This window comes from Xyrauchen texanus, chromosome 8 (assembly GCF_025860055.1).
Source record: "Xyrauchen texanus isolate HMW12.3.18 chromosome 8, RBS_HiC_50CHRs, whole genome shotgun sequence".
NCBI lineage: Eukaryota > Metazoa > Chordata > Actinopteri > Cypriniformes > Catostomidae > Xyrauchen > Xyrauchen texanus.
The window spans coordinates 27,110,982-27,130,244 of NC_068283.1; the positions used below are offsets into that span (position 1 = coordinate 27,110,982).

The following is a 19,263-nucleotide window of genomic DNA, read 5'->3' on the forward strand; positions in this document are numbered from 1 at the left end:
GTTTTGGCCAGCTGTTGTGTAGTAGACCCCCTGAGTCCAAGTGAAATAAATTCTTAATCATTGTCCAAATGGGGTTGTACGGTGGCCCAGAGATGCACAACACAACAAAAATTGAAAACACAATGAAAATAAACTACAGCATAACGAAATCAGGCCACAACACAATGGAAATGAGCCACGATGCGACAAAAAAATAAATAAATAAGCAGCACATCAAAATTCTGCCACAACACAACAAGATTTACATAAAATAAATATTTTTAAATACCTGCCCCCTGTTTGGGGCCCCCTGCTGGAGCAGCTGCCCCCGCGACCCGACTTCGGATAAGCGGTTGAAGATGGATGGATGGATGGACCTGCCCCCACTGGTCTCTGTTCACAACATGTTATTTGGGTCCAAACCGCGGTCCGCTTGCATCATCAATGTGAGGATAAGCAGCAGCTGTAATATCACTGTAACTAGGTAACAACTCAAGAGGTATTTAGTTTTACTGTGTTAAGTATTTATCTCTTTGGATTTACCACCAAAATTTTACATGCTCAGAATGACACTTGTGTTTTTCTGCCACAGATGCATCGAATATGCAATAATGTGATTACCCAAAATTTAGGTTTTATGGCAAATTTGCCACAAACTTGCCTCATATTTGCCACTCATTCTTTTCATTTGAGCTTGTGATTCACAGCAAATGTTTGCCAGAAGTTTGCAGCTTTTCACTGATAGTGGTGAACCTACAGGAAACCTTTGGCAACAATTTGCCTCTGTAAAAATGATCAGTGGAAAATTTTCCATGAATTCTTGATTTTTGTAAAAGTTAGCATTTGTCTGCCGCAAGTCAGCAAATGCACTGCAAGAGATGTGAAAAATATGAGCTGCTCTCTATTGGGGATTTATTTGGACACAAGCAGGTATGAGTGATGCATTACCATTATAATTGCAATTAGATGCCTGCAAAGATGTGGATTATACGTCAATAGCATTTCACTTCCACAATTTGGTTCAACTGTGTTTATAATCATATCAGCAGCAAACTATACTGGAGTTCACATGAACCATACCCCAGACCACCTTTTGAAGTGGACTCGGATTCAAGATTGGAAAACAGCGTTCACATCATCCAAACAAACCGAACTTTGATGTCATTTGAACCTGGGTGCGCACTAAAAGTGCTAGTGTGAAAGCACCCTTAATTTTGTTGTGTTTTGCTTTACTTCTGTTGTGCTGTGGATTTTGTGTTGTGTTGTGCCTTTTTTGTGTGTGTGTGTATGTGTGTGTGTTTGTGTGTGTGTGTGTTGTGCTATGACTTAATTTTGTAATGGTATATTTCTGTTGTGCTGTGGCTTTTCTGTTGTGGCTTAATTTAGTGCTTTACAGTATATCCATTGTGCTGTGGATTTTACTGTTGTGTTGTAGCTTATTTCCGTTGTGTTGAAGATGAACTTTGTTGTGCTTTTTTTGTTTCCATTGTGTTTTCAGCTTTTATTTGCTTTGCTAATTTTGTTGTGTTGTGTATCCCTAGGCTACTGTAGGATTGGGCATGTATTAGAATTGTGAAATTCAGCATTTTAAGAGGAAAATAAAACAAAACTTGATAGGCCATGTGTTCTGTGCAACAGGTACTGTATGTTCCACCTTTTCTTGGTTTATTGTTGATTGAAACACATACACACTAATTGTCTGGACTCTTCTCACTTCATTACTACTTTACTGTAAGGAGCAGAGAGAGAGAGGAAAGGAGGAGTGGTGTGGTCATGTAGTATGATCTGCAGAGCGAAAAGTCTGGTCGTCCACAGCTGCTTTGGAAAGAGGGAGATCTGGAGAGAGGGAGGAGAGAGAAATAAATTGACAGGAAGCCACCTCATTAAACACTGACAGTGGGTCAAAGACAAAGAAGAGGAGAAAGAGTGTGTCCAGAAGAACACGGCAAAACCATATGGTGGTCTTAAAAGTGGAAGAGCAAGCAGAAAGAGGGTGATCTGTTACTGTTAAAAAGGAAAGCGTAAACTAAAAAGAAACTTTCTGAAAAGTAAGAGGTGAGTCTATTATCTCCTTTTCTCTGTACTTTATTCTTGATGTGTTTTTGGTAAATAAGATCATATTGCAGTGGATTGCATGGATGACTTCTGTAGGATACTTAGACTATTTTTGTCTTATGCATTCAGAAGTTGCTATATATTTCTTCAGTGTGTGGGTGTATTGAGTTATGTGTGACACTCAAAACGGGGACAGGGGGAGGAGAGATAGAGGGAGCCAGGGTGGGTGAGGGGTATAGGGGTCTGAGGGGCTTTTAAAAGGGGGGAAAATAGAAAAAGTTGGAGAGAGATGAGGCAGATTCACAGCAACGTCATGATGATATTTTCAGAGAAGTGGGTCATTCCCTCTGCTCCAAAATTAAAGAGCCTTTCAAATCTTTTCAAAAGTATTGGATCTCCATTTTATAATAACTTTGGCTCAGATTTACCTTACTTTAATGAATGTAAAATTTCTTTTCTAAAATGTGATTCTTTAATATTCCTCTCTATAATGAGTTTTTCATGAAAGTTTTTAAATACCCCATTAGTTTAATTTACATGTCAATGCAACACCATTTAATGACACAAGGGAACAATGTTTTGGTCCCAAATGAGTGATGATTTAATTCAGCCCATGAGCTGTGTTTATTAGGATGACCCATTTATTCAATTCTAAATATAATGGAATCAGGATCCAGTGTAACTCACAGGGACTGATCTGGATAGTGATTTCCAACCAGGAATATATGTACTTCTGCATGTTTCTGGGGGTACTTAGAAATATTTCAATATTTAAGCCTAAAGCAGAAATTATAAATGAAAAATATTAGGCCTGTCAATATAATAAAATAATGAATGACATGATTTTTTTGTTGTTGTTATTATTACATGCATGCACATATTTAGTTCCCTTTTAAAGGAACATTTCAGGTTTGTTACAAGTTTAGATCAATCAACAGCATTTGTCACATAATGTTGATTACCACAAAAAAAAAAATACAAAAAAATAATACTATTTGTTTTTACAATAGACATGTTTACTCTTCCCTCATTTATTAAAAAGTAAATTACAGTAAGGAACTAACACTGAAAGGGAATGGGGCCAGTCTTTAAATGCTAAAATCCAAAACGTTTCAAAAGTACAACCACAATACATAAACATTGTTAACATGATTTTAGTTATTGTCTTATTCTATATCTTATCTTTAAAGTTATATCCAATACAATATGGGATTACAGGATTTAATTTTCATGACAACAAAGTTGCAATATTGAATATAACTTTACACAGATAAAGTTAGAAAGCAGTTTTATCACTTAAAATAATTTTAACAAGTGTAATCTTGAAGTGTTGTACATTTTAGCATTTATGGACTGGCCCCATTCAATTCCATTGTAAGTGCCTTACTGCAAATGTGATTGTGTGTGTGTGTGTGTGTGTGTGTGTGTGTGTGTGTGCAAATCAACTTTATGCCACAATTTCTGTTAATTGTTTAATTGAATTGTATTGAACCAGGAACAATACATGGTTCACTATTTGTATTTGTTATGTATACCATCTTGGACTTAGACGCCAAAGTGTTTCTAGCAAGTCAGTCCACAGGTGGCCATCTTTGGAACACTCTCCTGCAGCTATTTTTCTATGTAAACAAGTGGCATATAAGTGCAGCTCCTATATACATGAATGGGGAAACACCAAAATCTCCAAAGTGATTGGTCGAGATTATGATCAAAGGACATATTTCAACTCAGCAGTAAAATCGGACAACAGTGGTATCATAAACATAGTGGTGTGCTTCTTTATATTATATTATTATTATATTCCCAGCTGGCGAGCTAATGTGTATCAGTGTTCTCTAGTTGATTGACAGTCATTCTCCCCATTCATTTTAATAGAAGTGGACTGTCTCTGCTAGTCTCTGCTTACAATGACACCTAGGGGCATAGATGAAGCATCATTCAAATGCAATAGTTTTCACTTACTGATGCCATTGTAGAAATTCACTATTCACAGTCAGCCATTATTAATTTAATTTATGTCTGAAAGTGTCCAATAACAGGGTGGTTACTGAGATTAAGCCAGAAATATTCGGCTGGTCATGTGATCCTTCATCTCATTTGAATACTCATTATTTTATACATATTTTTTTAATTACTATAATTGTTTTTAGAAGTAAAACATTTGTGGATAACATAGCAAAATACATCTTTAAGACTAGAAAACAAAACACAAAATATGTGTAATTTGTGTGGATGTCATTTGTAGAGGAATAGAATACAGTTGACAGACATACATTTCTACAACTTGATTAATTATAATGCTAAATAATATCCAGTATAGTATGAGGTAAAATTAACCAATTTCTGGTTTTGGCATTAATGTTAGTGATAGGTCTGTGTGGGGGTAAAAAAGCCAAAAGGGTTAGCTAGCTCTAACCCAACAGAGATTGGTCATACAAAATAAACCTTTCTAACAGCTGTTCAAGAATCAATGCAAACTTACAAGTATAAAATGTAGGGGAAATAAAAATGCTCATATTATTTAACATAGCGCAAGACTGCCTGGAGGTTGAGGAACAGAGGGGGAACAGGAAGTGAGGTCAAAGTTCAAATATAGGGTGATTTATAATACCCATGACCCCTGGAGTGGGAAAGAAGGACAGGAAGAGACCAAATAGGATAATGCACTGAGGGACATAAACCCATGAGAGGGAGTTTTAGCTTTAGTTTTAGAGATTTGAAGACAGGAAAACAAGAGATTTCATCTTGTTCCTGCATTTCCTTTCGCTGTCTTGCTCTCTGTGTCCATGTCTTGTGATACAATGTGGTTTACTGCACTTACAGAGACAAATTGCCACAGGCATGTTGAATTGTCAGTGTTGTGTGTTTATGGCATGTGTGTACGCGTGTGTGTGTGTGCACATTTGGGGCAGCTTAAACATGTTCCTGTGTGGATGGCCTTCCGCATGTGGTGGTGTTTGCAAGCACATGTGACAATGAGCTCATAAGCATGTGCTCTCTCATAAGACAAGGCCTGAACATTAGCTGTGAGGGTGTGTGTATTTGAGAATGTGTTGGCATTGGTGAACTTTCACCCTTGTTTATTTTGGGATGGTTCAAGTTTCAAAGCTCTGGATCAAGGCAGATACCAGAGGAGAATGTTGTGCACTGTCTGTCTGACTAGAAAAACCCAATCACTCCAGCTCTCATGTACACTTCAAAAGCCCCTTCAACACTCATTGGAAACACAGTTTAGAGTAGTTTCAGATTTTTATATTTTAAAGGATTAGTTCACACAAAAGTGAATATTTTACTATCATTTACTCACCTCCATGTTGTTTCAACCCAGTATGACTTTCTTCTGTGGATCACAGGAGAAATTCTGAAGAATTTACTGGATGCATTTTTCCATGCAATTACAATGCATGGGAACTGGAAGATTCAAAAAGGATGCAAAAGCACCATAAGAGAAATTTAAATAAAAAAAGAAAAGTGGTCCGTATGACTTGTGCGTTAAATTCCAAGTCTTCTTAAGCTATGCAAATGTGAGGAACAGACTGAAAATTATGTTGTTATTAAAAAGCTCCAAAAATCTTAACCTCAGCACCAGCTCTTCTTGGTGCATTCATGAGTTAATAAGAGAAGAAAGGATGTCTGATATGTGAATGAATCATTTGTGTGGAAAAGAGTGATCAATAAATCAATTGGTCCAGTTCACAAAACTGGTCTGAATGAATTATTTACAAATTTAGTTTCAATGGTTGCAGGTAACTCTCAGGAGGGGTAAATTAAAATATGTTCCTCAAACAATCAATTGAATGACTTCAGAATACTTGAAATATATTGCATGAGTTGTACAGACCACTGTTTTTAGTTGTTGTTGTCATTTTGGAGCTTTAAAGCCCCATTTCTCATTCACTTTTATTATATTGAAAGAGAGGCCAGGATATTCTTCTTTTATCCTTGATTGTTTTGTGGAAGAAAGAAAACCAAATGGGTTTGGAACTACATAAGAATACATAAATTAAAAAATAACTTTCAATTTTGGGTGAACCTTTAACATGTCAACTAATTTTCATCCAAAATAGCACTTTGATCCTCCTTAAACAACCTTATATGTCCTTCCTTTCTTCCTGAACTAAACTACAAGACCATTAAACTTGTTTGTTACATCCAATGTACTTTCTGTAGCACTTTGTAAACTGTAATTAAAATAGAAGAAAGCTTGTAAAACACAACACTCTCCCAACTTGTTATTATACTGCACATAATGAGATTCAGTTATGTTACACATATCTGACTATTGCATACACTTCTTGTTTGCCTGTTAGGAATAAATTCCAGTTGTGTGTCCTATTGACATATTTGGACAAATGGAAAAGACTTTAGCAGAATGGTTGACCCCTGTAGAGCATTGCTAATTTGCATCCCAACCCTAAAATGTTTCAGTCTCTCTTGCTCTGTTCTAGATCATGTCGACACTGCCAGCAGAGACAGGCCCTGAGGATGCCAATAACAAGAGTTTCTGGATGGTAAGTGAAAGGGGGGGAGGAAGGACAGCAATGAGTCAGACAGGATGATGGACCTCTTGGAAATATCCTCGGCTTCTATTTGTTTTTTAAATATTACCATTAATGCATTTGGGGCGATGATGTAACTTGACTTGTTTTGAACTCCTAAAAATTAGTCTGTAAAGCAGTCAATAGAAAGGAGGAGGCGAGAACCGGCTTTTCAAAATAAATAATGGTTTAATGATAAACTTAAAAGACAAACACACACGACGGACATGTCCGTTAACGATCTCTCTCTCCCGCACGATCCTCTGCAGTCGACCTTTATCCCACACGGAGGCTTGATTATCCTAATACGGGACCGGGTGTGTAGGATCATGACCCGGCCCCGCCCTCCGCCCTGCCACATAGTCCTTTAAAAGATTTACAATTGAGTAGCAACAGATGAGAATATTTGTTAGGTTATTAAGTAATATAGTCTTCTGTAGAAAATCATATTTAAGACTCCACATTTACCAAATAAAGAGTCATATTTGTGAAGACTATTTTATTGTCTTCTTTGGGACCACTGCACTATGTTTTATTGAGAGTTCTTTAACCTTTAAATCTCATCCATTGCACCTCTTCCCATTTATTGAGCTCAGCTTTTGTCTCTTAGCTCCTTCATTAGTTCCAATTTTTGTTTTCCAATATTACTGGGAATCGTGCTATTGTTTGCTATTTAATACTGTAATAGACTGTTTTAATTTTGTCCTACTTTCTCCTTTGTAAAAAAATTATGTCATATAATTATTATTCCATAATAATAATTACTATTATGAATTCTCTGTTGTATTTTCACATTGGAATGTTCTCTGATCTTTCTGTATTTGCCATAAAATGCACAAATATATATGTATGCATACATTTATTTTAGTGTTGCTATATGAGACTACAAGGGAATAATGCTAGGTTTTATTGACAGGGAAAATTACATTGATAATCAACAATATTAAGGAATCCATGAGAACAACTGACAAAATTGTAGTTTGTAGGAGTTCCAAATGCATCAATTCATTAAAGAAGTATTAATTTAAATTAAAATAATATTCTGGGTTCAATACAAGTTAAGCTCAATCAACAGCATTTGTGGCATAATGTTAATATATATATATGTACCCCACATATGGAAACTAGGGCTATCACTGCAAACTGGAGTTTGGTGCCCAACTCCAATTTGGAGTTATTACTCCAAACTGCCTTTGAATAAAAAAAAGCCAACTTTATTCAAAAATATTTCCTTTAACATCTATATACATCTGTAATACTACATACCTAAATATTACATATAGTGTACTGTATATGCAAGACTATTAAATATCATGCTAATATTAAGATTAATATTTAATAAGAAAGTAAAGAGTATGTTGTTATTTTTTTTACACGCACACACACACACACACACACACACATGTTGTGTTTCCATGTTTTATGGGGACTTTCCATAGACATAATGGTTTTTATACTGTACAAACTTTATATTCTATCCCCTAAACCTAACCCTACCCCTAAACCTAACCCTCACAGAAAACATTCTGCATTTTTACATTTTCAAAAAACGTAATTTAGTATGATTTATAAGCTGTTTTCCTCATGGGGACCGACAAAATGTCCCCACAAGGTCAAACATTTCGGGTTTTACTATCCTTATGGGGACATTTGGTCCCCACAAAGTGATAAATACGCGCTACACACACACACACACACACACACACACACACACACACACACACACACACACACACACACACACACACACACACACACACACACACACAAAGGAGAGATTTAAATATTATGCTTCTAATTGTATTTGCATTTTAGAGGAGTTTTTAGCTGATTAGTATTAATGGAGAGTCTTCCATGGTGATTGGTTGTTACAAATCTATGACATATATAGAGTGCTCACTACTGCTTTGAGAGCTGTTTGCAGCTGTTTAAGATTCTCCTCAGCTCTCCTCTTAGCCTTAGCCTGTTTTTGCTGAGTTGCCATCCCCACTGGAGGTGGGCCAATGGTACAGTTTTGGTCAAATGCTTGTGCCCTTTAACCAATAATGTTTACAGCAACCACATTGCTTTTGCTCAGTGTCATTGTCTGACAGACCTGCTGGGGTTTTGTTGCATGTCCTCCCTTGTAATTGGCTGGCCGCTGACCAGAACTGAGTATTGAGGGGTTTTGTGTACATCCCAGGCGCTGTGATTGGTTAACCATCAAATTGGCAGAAGATTGTCGAACTCAGTGATGAAATACAGGCTCTGTCACCCACAGCTGTCACAAACAGCCACTTTGAGGCAAGCTGAATGTACCATGGTTTTATATTCTGTTTGACAGGGAATTTGTTATTTGTTAGGTCTTCCTGCTTCTCTGATTGGTTGGCAGGTGTTGCTCTGCACCGCTCTTGGCCAGAGCAGAGATTCCTCAGCTGGTTTTACTTTTTCTTAGACTGGAGAAAAAAACATGGTCCAAACCACAGCTAAAGAGAAAGAAAGTCAAGAAAAAGAGCAAAAAATTAATTGTGGGGGAGCTGCTAATGGTTACCAGTAAAATCGAGGAACACACTCCACATCAGCAAACAGGATGCCTACTATGGAAATAGCATTATGTTTACCCTCCTCCCTCATTTATTCTTTTAATTCAGTTAATCAACCGCTTTCACTGCTCTGTCTATGTAATACCCCACTTAATATGGCCTGAATTCTATATCGACTCTATGGTACTCATCTAGTCACAGATGTTTTGATGGAATAATGTTTGAATTATGCTCTGTTTTTCCACACCACATGTTGTCTTCGGGCGTTTATATTAGATACAAAGCTCATGCTCTACTGATAGCTCAGTTAATCCATAGCAAACAAACCCAGTGACCTTCTGGAAAAGAAATGAGGCCAATCTCTCATAAGAGAGGGAGAAATGTTCCCTGTGTTATGCAGTAAATAACCCACTCTTGACATCATAAACACTTTATATTTCTACCTTTAGTGCTAGGTGCTATATAATTGTCTTTAATTTTGTCTCTAATTTTTCTTTTCTCTATCTCAGCCAGGGAACTACCACCAGACAGTGAAGCGGACCGAGGATGCCTTCCAGGCATGTAATGACATAGTGGCATGTTTCCAGGAGAGGGCCAGGGTTGAGAGGCAGTATGCTCAGCAACTTAGTGAGTGGAGTAACAAGTGGAAACCTTTAGTGGATGCCAGTGAGTACTGAAGTTTGTCCTTGAACATTGCTGTTCGGAATGTAATATAAGCATATTGATTACTGCATACTGAGCATTATATACTATATATTTGAAAAATAGTAAGTGAACAATGAGCAGTATGTAAAAATAAATATCACCATATTACAGCAATGTAGCAAGTAGCAACAATGATAACTATATGTTGTCAGATGTCATGACCTCACTACGTTGCATGTTTTATTTAACAACTATATTTTTTAATTAATTAATTTTAAATTTTTGTGTAATAAGGACTTAATCATTACTTAAGTCATATATAATGAGTCAAGAAGAAGATTGCAGTAATAATCACAGTTAATATTTACACTGTAAAAATGTCTGTAATTTTTGTTGTAAAGACTGTCAAAATGGTACAGAAAAAAACTTTAATTGATTAACGAGTATTTATTAAACGAGAATATATAAAAAAAGATAATTGTTTTATAAAATACATTTTAAAAGACAATACAGTAGTTTTTACAATAAAATGTTGTAATGATTTTCCATTTTAATGGTAAAAAATTTACATTATGTTTAACAAGAGAGTACATGTACTTTTTACCGCAAATTATTGTTAAAATTACAGTAAAAAACAATAATCAGGCATTCCCACAATTTCCTACATCACCCATCATATTTCATTATATTTTATGGGAATAGTTGTTTCTTCTTATTTTTAATATAGGTTACGTACACTGGGGTGTTCTGTGTTATATTTGATTTAATTTAGTTAATGTTTACTGCATTATTAAAATTTCACATGTTACCATGATGGTGATTAGTGTTTGTGCGAGTGATACTTAGCACTGTCTCTACATTTTCATAGGTCAATGCTCCTGGAAGAACCACTATATATTGATATTGCTTATATACAACAGTTCAATGAACAAGTAAAAACATTATATATTTTTTTAAACTGAGTACAGTCATAAAAACGCATTTGTGCATGGAACTACTTTATTACGTGGCGGATAAGAATCTGCCGTTGATAATTAAAACAAATGATGCATCCAAGCCTCCATTAGTAATTCAAAAACGTGACTTCAGAAATAGTATCACAGCTTGTGCTGATTCTAACAAGTTATTGAATAAACATGGATGTCTGTGTGTGTGTGTGTGAGACAGAGACAGAGAGAGAGAGAGAGAGAGAGAGAGAGCAGCTTGTGCAATCGCCTGTTGCCACTCCCAAGCAGAGATGCTGTCAGCTTTCTGAAGAGCAGCTTTCTCAGTGGAAAAATAGCAGGTGTATTTCTCCCTATTTCGCGGTAGCCGGTGCCCAAGTTTCGATCACTATAAAAACCGCAATGTCCTCCGCCATTTTAAACAGCACCCATTGTGTAAGTAATCAGTCTGTTGTGTCTCTCAGCTGTGATGAGCCGTAATGCTGAAGTTGTTTGTTTAAAGCTATTTCCTAGCTTTAGTAGTAGTAATACAAGCGATCACGAAGAGCTGTTTTATGTAAACACTAGCTGATACGGATTCACTTCACGTCACCTAACTGGCTCAGATTAAACACAAAAATTATCTTTTGCCACCATCTGCTGGCTAACATATGTCATGACAAAACAAAAAAAGACAAACAGAGGCTCTTAACACATCTGCACTGCTCTTACACTTTAGTTTAGAATGGCACAAACACAAGCATTGTGATACACACACACAGTGACGCTTCGGAGTGCTCATTTTATCAGTCAGATTCGAGGTCCCGAACTAACTGTTGTATATAATATATATAGTATAATATACAGACATAGAACACTGCACTCAGAACTGTAAGTTGGTGTGGCGGATGCAGAATTATTACAAAATACACTTTCATTGCTTAGCATCTTAAGGGACCGTCTGAAAATTCCACTCACTAGTAAACACAGGCGATGTCCAATCTCTCATTCAGTTGACATTCAAGTTAAACATTAACGGTACACTTTTACATTCCAAATGTTGTAGTAGGCTGACAGTTAATAGACTGAGTTTTACTGTAAGTTCAATAATAAGAGTACAGCATTAGATTATTTAAAATAAATAAATAATAATTCACCCAAATTTTATTTTCACATTCCAAAGGTTGTAGTATGTTCCAAGTAGAAAGACTGATTTACTACAGGTGAGATTATTACAGTAAATCCAATAATATCAGTATTAGGTTATTTTTAGGATAAATATAATAAAAATTCCTGGCACTTAAGGGTCCAATTTATTCTGTTTGTAACCTCAATCTGGGTGGCGGAGGACAAGTCTCAGTTGCCTCCGCTTCTGAGACTGTTGATCTGTGCATCTTATCACGTGGCTTGCTGTGCATGACACCACGGAGACTCACAGCATGTGGAGGCGAGAACCACTTAATTGCGACCACGAGGAGGTTGCCCCATGTGATTCTACCCTCCCTAGCAACCGGGCCAATTTGGTTGCTTATGAGACCTGACTAGTCACTCAGCACTCTCTAGATTCGAACTCGAGACTCCAGGGGTGGTATTGAGCATTAATACTCACTGAGCTACCTAGGTTCTAGGTTTTTTTGTTTTAGTTTTTTTAAACTTACGCACCATAGGTGAATATCTAATGAATATTGTACCTAAAACTAACTTTATCCCACAATTAAACATAAGCTTATGTCTTTACAATGTAGGCATATGCTTCAATAGTCTTATGAATGTATGGTTATTTTCATCATCTCATTTAAAATCATGCCTTTTCAAACCGGAGCAACGTCAAAGGCAGCAGGTTTATGTGTTGGGCTGTCTGATAAATCTGGCTACTTGATAAGAGAGATAGCTCAGCTGCAATAAACGTGGCGAGTTTTGGAGAATAAATGGTAAACAATTTAATATTAACTGCGACGAATTCATCTGAACAATTAAACAGCTGAGAACTTCTTTCTGTCTCACAGCATTGAGAAAGACGACGGTGCGGGTTGACCAATCAGAAGAAAGGGACGTTTCAAATTAAATCAAATAATCAAAAATGCACAGTGTCCTATGGCTATATTTCCAATGTCCTATTTTTAAATTGAAATTATTATAAAACTTATAAATATTATAAATTATTATACAATTATAAAACAAGTAATTATTAGTTTTTTTAATATTGGTTTTGTAAACGAATAATGAAATAAGTAGTTTTTTTGTTTTTCCAATTTTGAATTCCTAATTGAATATGAAATGAACGAATGATACACGGATTTAACAGGTCCATTCATTAATTTCATGAGTTTCTTTACACTCCCATGTATCTTTCCCTCATAATATGTGCGCAGGTCCTCTATATGGCTCTCTATTGCGAGCGTGGCAGTGTTTCCTCTCTTCTGCTGACCGCCTCTCCTCACTGCACTCCTCCATCTGCCGTGCTTTGGTGTCGGAGGATGGAGACCGCATTCGTACATGGCAGAAGGAGACTTTCCATAAGAAGATATTTGGAGGTTTCAAAGAGTCTCAAGATTTTGAAACAGGTTTCTCACGTGCTCAGAAGCCCTGGGCCAAGAGATTGAAGAAGGTAATGCAGTTATAGGGTTATTATTTAGCTTAAGATGTGTAATCTAGAGAGTCTAGCAGTTAGCAAACTACCTTCGAAAGCATAGAGCCCGCCCTCGCTTCAGAGGTGTCTCCAAAGCCACGCCTCCTATATCACACATGAACACACACTGAGTCTAGCACCAGGAGGAGAGATGTGTTGGTGGAATCGATCACAACGGTTTCAGATTACCTCATGTCTCATTCACAGGTTAGACATTACAATAACAATGAACGTAATTCTCACACTCGCTCTGCACAGCTTCAAGGAACCTGCTTCTTTTTTTTTTTTTTTTTACATTTAGACCACTTAAATTATTGATCGCTATCAGGATGTGAAGAGACTTTGAACCAGTATAACAAAAATGTTTCTGGAAAAGATTGCACTCCCTAGCTAAAACTAGAACTAAAGTCTATCAAACAATCAGATGATGGATAAAGCCCTTTTGAATTCTCAAGTCCTTTTGAATTCTCGATTCTGATTGGCTGGCACAGGTTCCATGAATTTTAGGATTACATTTCATAAGACCTGTGTCAACAGTATTAGCAGTGTTTAGCATCTACTGTAAGAGCACACGTTCAGAAAGTGTTGCTCTATGTTAGCAAATAATTTGTTTGCAATAATTAAAATAATTTTGTTCATTTTACAAGTATACCATTTACAATACTGAATCTGACAGATGTGTGTACTTGCGACAGCTAGAGAAGGCAAGGGCATCATTTCACAAAGCTTGCCGTAAGGAACACATAGCTCGTGAGCGGGAGGCCCACACCCAAGGAAACCCTGACATTGCCATTGAGAAACAGAGAAAGATCCAAGAGGAGACTGAGCTGGCTCATCTGGAGACTGAGAAAGTAAGTGTCAGGAGAACTATAGAAAAAGATGGAAACTTTCAATTGATCCATCATTGACAAAGCCAGGAAAAGGAGGCAGAAAAGACCTACATTTATATTTGCGAAATTCCAAATATGTACAAAATATGTATCACTTAAAAATCAAGTATTAATCACCCCATAGCACTCTACAGAATCTGGAGAATGGGTGCAAAGAAAACAAGCCAGATGACAGTACTGATCGACTACATTCCTGTGTTCAGGTGCGAGCCCGCTATGAGAAGGTTCTGGAGGAAGTTACACATTATGCTCCTCGCTACATGGAGGAAATGGAGTCTATCTTTGACCAATCACAAGAGGAGGAAAGGAAGAGGATTAGCTTCCTCAAACAGGCTTTCCTGTCGATCCACAGACACTTGGATGTAACTAACAATGATAGGTGTGTAAGAAGGGTCACATTGGTAAAAATTGCAATTTAGTAAACTTCATATATAACTCTTTCAGTATTGTTCTCTTTCTCTCTCTCTCCTCTCTCTCTCTCTCTCTCTCTCTCTCTCTCTCTCTCTCTCTCTCTGTTAGTGTGAAAGCGGTGTATAATGAGCTCCACAACACTCTGATGTCCATCAGTGACCAGGAAGATTTGCGCTGGTGGAAGAACACACATGGGCCAGGCATGCCCACTGACTGGCCTCAGTTCCAAGTATATACTTTTATACAGTGTACATAGCAAACACATATACACTGACAAACACTAGCTAAAATTTTTTACATTCAAGTTATCAATCCATATAACAAAATGTCAAAAGAACAAAGTGTCGCTATATTGTATGATACAATATATATTTTTAAAACCCTAACTTTAGGTTTGAGCAATGGTAATAGGGATAGCAAGCTCCACTAATAACTCTTGGTTCAGTTCGAGAGTGTCATTTTCTCTATAGTGATGTGTGGGCATTGTTTTGAGAATAATGCATTCTCATCTGCGTTTACTTCATGCTGTGTAAATAAGGGTATTAGTGTTAAGCTTGTTGTTGTGTTGTCATTTAATATATTTATGTATATTACAAGTACATCCTCAAATAGATTGCATTCTGTAGTGCAAAAAAATAAATAAATGTACTCCTTCACTCACTCTGTCTCTGTTCTCTCTCTATTTTAGGAGTGGACTCCAGACAAGAAACATAAAAAGGGAAAGAACGAGGTTGAGCAGAAAGCAACAGTGATGGAGAGAAGGTCAGATGATCTTTCTTCATTTGTGCTTGTTACTGGAGTGATATACTAGAGTGCTCTTGGGGTCTCACAGCACAGGGCTGGCTGAGTATCATTTAGTACAAACCAGACTGGGTTTGTACAAACTTCAGGTCTTGTTATTACTTGATGCAGTGTATTGTATTATTGACTTTGACAACCTATCAAATATTTTGTTTCAGTGTAATGATTGGAGGGGTGAGAGTCAGAGCTCTCTATGACTATGTTGGGCAGGAGACAGACGAACTGTCCTTTAAAGCAGGTAAACTGTTTTGTCCATATTTGTGTGGCTGGGCATTCACAGCGTTAATGTATACGTCTGTATATTGTAGGTGTCGCCATTAAATGTGCCTGACGTCATACTGTCTCCCACGCTGCCTGATTGTCTGAAGAAATATAGTCAGAAGAATAGAATAATAGAATTGCGACACTTTGTAACACCGCAGGACAGATTAAGCCATTTGTTTATAGCTTTAAAGCTAAAAAGTCCCTTTATGGTCATTTGTATTATTTTCATAAATTGAATACATCAATGGAAACAGAATGTGTGCTTCACACCACAAGACAGTAAAAATTATACATTTAATAAGAAAGTTAAAAAAACGTTTTGTAACTTTTTTAAATAAGGTTCCATTTATTAACATTAGTTAACAAACTTAGTTGACATGAACTAACAATGAACACTACTTTTCACATCAGGTATTAATCTTGGTTAATGTTAATTTAAACCATTTGTTTTTTAAATCACAGTTGTATAGTGTATGTTAACATTAGGATATGCATTTGTGAAGGTGCATATGAAGAGTTGTATCAGTATGGGTGTGTCTACAGTGTGTTTGCATATGTACAGTGGGATGATTATAGTGGTATAATCATTTATGTGTGTGTTCAGGTGAAGTGTTTCTGAAGGTCGAGGATGAGGATGATCAGGGTTGGTGCAGAGGCATGATGGATGGAGGGAAAGAGGGTCTTTACCCAGCTAACTACGTGGAGGTTGTGTAAAACCACATATTTCTTGCAGTTCTGATGTTAATGCTCATTAAGGGGATATTCATCTGAGCACATACTTGTAAATGAATCCAGCTCTGGGGTCCTTACATGTTCTATGCTGTGCAGGTGCCAAGTTAATGCCTGTTTTTAGCCATTTTTCTTGAAGTTTGCTTTGTTTACTCTGAACGGAATGACAGAGATACTGTACAGGTTTAAAGCTGACATTGATGATTGAAGTTGGTATCAGAGAGAGAAAATGCTTCCAAAAGTGCTTTTACCTCAATCTTACTTGAGAACAAATTAATATAATATTTTATTGTGCCATACTGTGAGTTTAAAGGGATAGCTCACCAAAAAAAGGAAAATGCTTTCATCATTTACTCACCCACATGTGTTTCCATATCAGTGTGACTTTCTTTCTTCCATGGAACCCAAAAGAAGATATTAGGTAAAAATAGGATAGAAATTGAAGACTGCTAATTAGGCTTAAAAATGTATCCAAAAAGAATCACGAGGAGAGGTGCTCATTGCCACATGTCAAATGGTTACTGTCAAAACATAAAATGCCAGATGATAGCAAAAGAGCAAGGCACTCAATTTCCAAAGAAGAGTGTTTATTTCATAGGCAACAAAACATTAAAAAGCCAGCGTGTATCAGCAGACAAGCAGCCTTCATCAGGGCATGAGAATAAACATACACCAGTTCCTTATTTAAGTGATACTCAATTGACAGCAGCGATGCCTAAAGGATTGATTTGCTGAACATAAACATGCTATTAGATCAACTAACAAAAGGCATCCTATGGCGGTACACTATAAAGAGGCAAGAGTCTTTTTGGATTCACTCATTATGTGCCACAGTGAATGCGGGTATAAATGGTGAATTCAATTTAACTTACAGTTATTAAGGATTTACCAAGGTTTTATGAAAATTCAGTGGACTCAATCCCTCTTCATATTGTGCATGCTGTTCTCATGAGGTGTAATTATGTGAGTTTTAACTTGTTTTTCTCATCTCATTATCAATTTAGACAAATACATTATTTGAGTGTATGACATTTTAGCAAATTTCATACACTCAAATAATTTGTTTTGTCTAAATGTAGTGGTATAATCATTTATGTGTGTGTTCAGGTGAAGTGTTTCTGAAGGTCAAGGATGAGGATGATCAGGGTTGGTGCAGAGGCATGATGGATGGAGGGAAAGAGGGTCTTTACCCAGCTAACTACGTGGAGGTTGTGTAAAACCACATATTTCTTGCAGTTCTGATGTTAATGCTCATTAAGGGGATATTCATCTGAGCATCTACCTGTAAATGTGTGTAAATAGTGTGGTTTTTTGGAGTTTTTGTACTCATTGTTTTGTGACTAATTTCACTAATTTGAATGATTGATCTATGACTGAAGCACTTTGGCTGCTGCCTATTGAGTATCACTTACTGTAAATAAGGAACTGGGGTATGTATATTCTCATGCCCTGACAAAGGCTATATACATTGGCTTTTTTAATGTTTTTTTTTTTTTTTTATGAAAAAACACTGCATTGGAGATTGAGTGCCTTGCTCATTTGCTGTCAATTGGAGATGGCAGTATGTTAGTCTCTGTCACAATTTTTTTGATAACATCTTTTTTTTTTCCCCCTTACAATGAAACTTCTATTCAGCCTAACTCCTTTTGTGTTCCACATAAGAGTCACACAGTGTTTTTAACAACATGAAAGTGAGTAAGTGATGACATCATTTTCATTTTTGGGTGAGCTATCCCTTTAATGAAGACAATCAAAACATGTAGAGATTTTCATTCGTTTATTCAACGAATAGGTACGGAAATCATCTAATATTTAAAGAGAATATAAAAGAGAATGGCCTTGATGCATGAACCTACACAGTGCCAAATATTTCACTTTGAGTATTTTAAGGACAATGTCTCATGCCAAAGATTTTAGTCCTTATTTACATGATATCAATTACATATTTCTAATGATAAGTTAGGGTATGAGTGTTACATTATATCTGATGCCTGAGGGCCAGATGGTTACTGTTGTCATCTAAAGCTGCACATTTCATGCAAAATGTGTTAATATGATCATATGCTTAATGTAATCTGCTTTGGAACTGTCATTAAGTGTCATCTGTCTCACATTTACCTGTAGTTGTAGTTACTCTAAGGCAGTATTAATCACCACCACTTTAAGGTTATCAGACCCCATTGAGGTCTCTTGTGTATTTCTGTTGTGTATAAGATGTTATACTAACCAAAGAAACGGTGTGTATGCAAATTAGAGTATTATTTGTTTGTACCACAGTAAGAGTAAATAACATTTGGATCCCTGAAGTATCTTATGCACCATAATTAATCTATTGCAAGCAGTATTAAAAGGGATAAAGATTTTGTTGAGTCTTGCTTTATTTAATCATCTTGGGAAAACCTTTATGACACACATAAACATTGTTATGATTCATATTTCACTCCATGCGTGTCCTGGAGCCATGTTCCACAACTGCAACTGCAAATATATGGGACTGTAAATTAATATTTGTGTGTGTGTGTGTGTCAGGGACGGATAGCCGACCGGGCCAATGGGGTCAGTGCCCTTGGCTTTAAGGCTGCGCAATCTAGTTTGGTGACCCCCCTGCTTGAAAACCCTTTTGGGCATGATTTTGGGTGGAGGGGGGCCCTTATAACCAAGGGCCCCAGGGCATTTGCAAGTAATAATCCATCCCTGGTGTGTGTGTGTGTGTGTGTGTGTGTGTGTGTGTGTGTGTGTGTGTGTGTGTGTGTGTTCATACGTATATGAATCATTCTGCACACATTTCTCCTGATTTCAGCTCCAGTGAACCCTGCAGCTCATGTCTTAATAGTGTCAGATCATTCAGTGTGTTGCCCTGAGTGGTTGTCACACATA

The 19,263-nt window shown here is 36.8% G+C and overlaps 1 protein-coding gene across 2 annotated transcripts; it reads left to right on the forward strand.

The window, feature by feature from the left end:
• Positions 1-1,781: 1,781 nt before the first annotated feature.
• LOC127648400 (protein kinase C and casein kinase substrate in neurons protein 3-like) lies at positions 1,782-18,736 on the forward strand. Of its 2 annotated transcripts, none has more exons than XM_052133065.1 (11): positions 1,782-2,034; positions 6,483-6,545; positions 9,604-9,760; positions 13,035-13,270; positions 13,987-14,142; positions 14,385-14,560; positions 14,701-14,821; positions 15,281-15,354; positions 15,552-15,631; positions 16,262-16,362; positions 17,494-18,736. In XM_052133065.1, exons 2-11 carry the CDS (start codon positions 6,486-6,488, stop codon positions 17,506-17,508), a joined length of 1,176 nt encoding a protein of 391 aa, XP_051989025.1. In that variant the 5' UTR covers positions 1,782-2,034; positions 6,483-6,485; the 3' UTR covers positions 17,509-18,736. The 2 variants fall into 2 exon arrangements, with proteins under 2 accessions (XP_051989025.1, XP_051989026.1); XM_052133066.1 differs by having other exon boundaries at positions 1,782-2,027.
• The last annotated feature ends 527 nt before the right edge of the window (positions 18,737-19,263 follow it).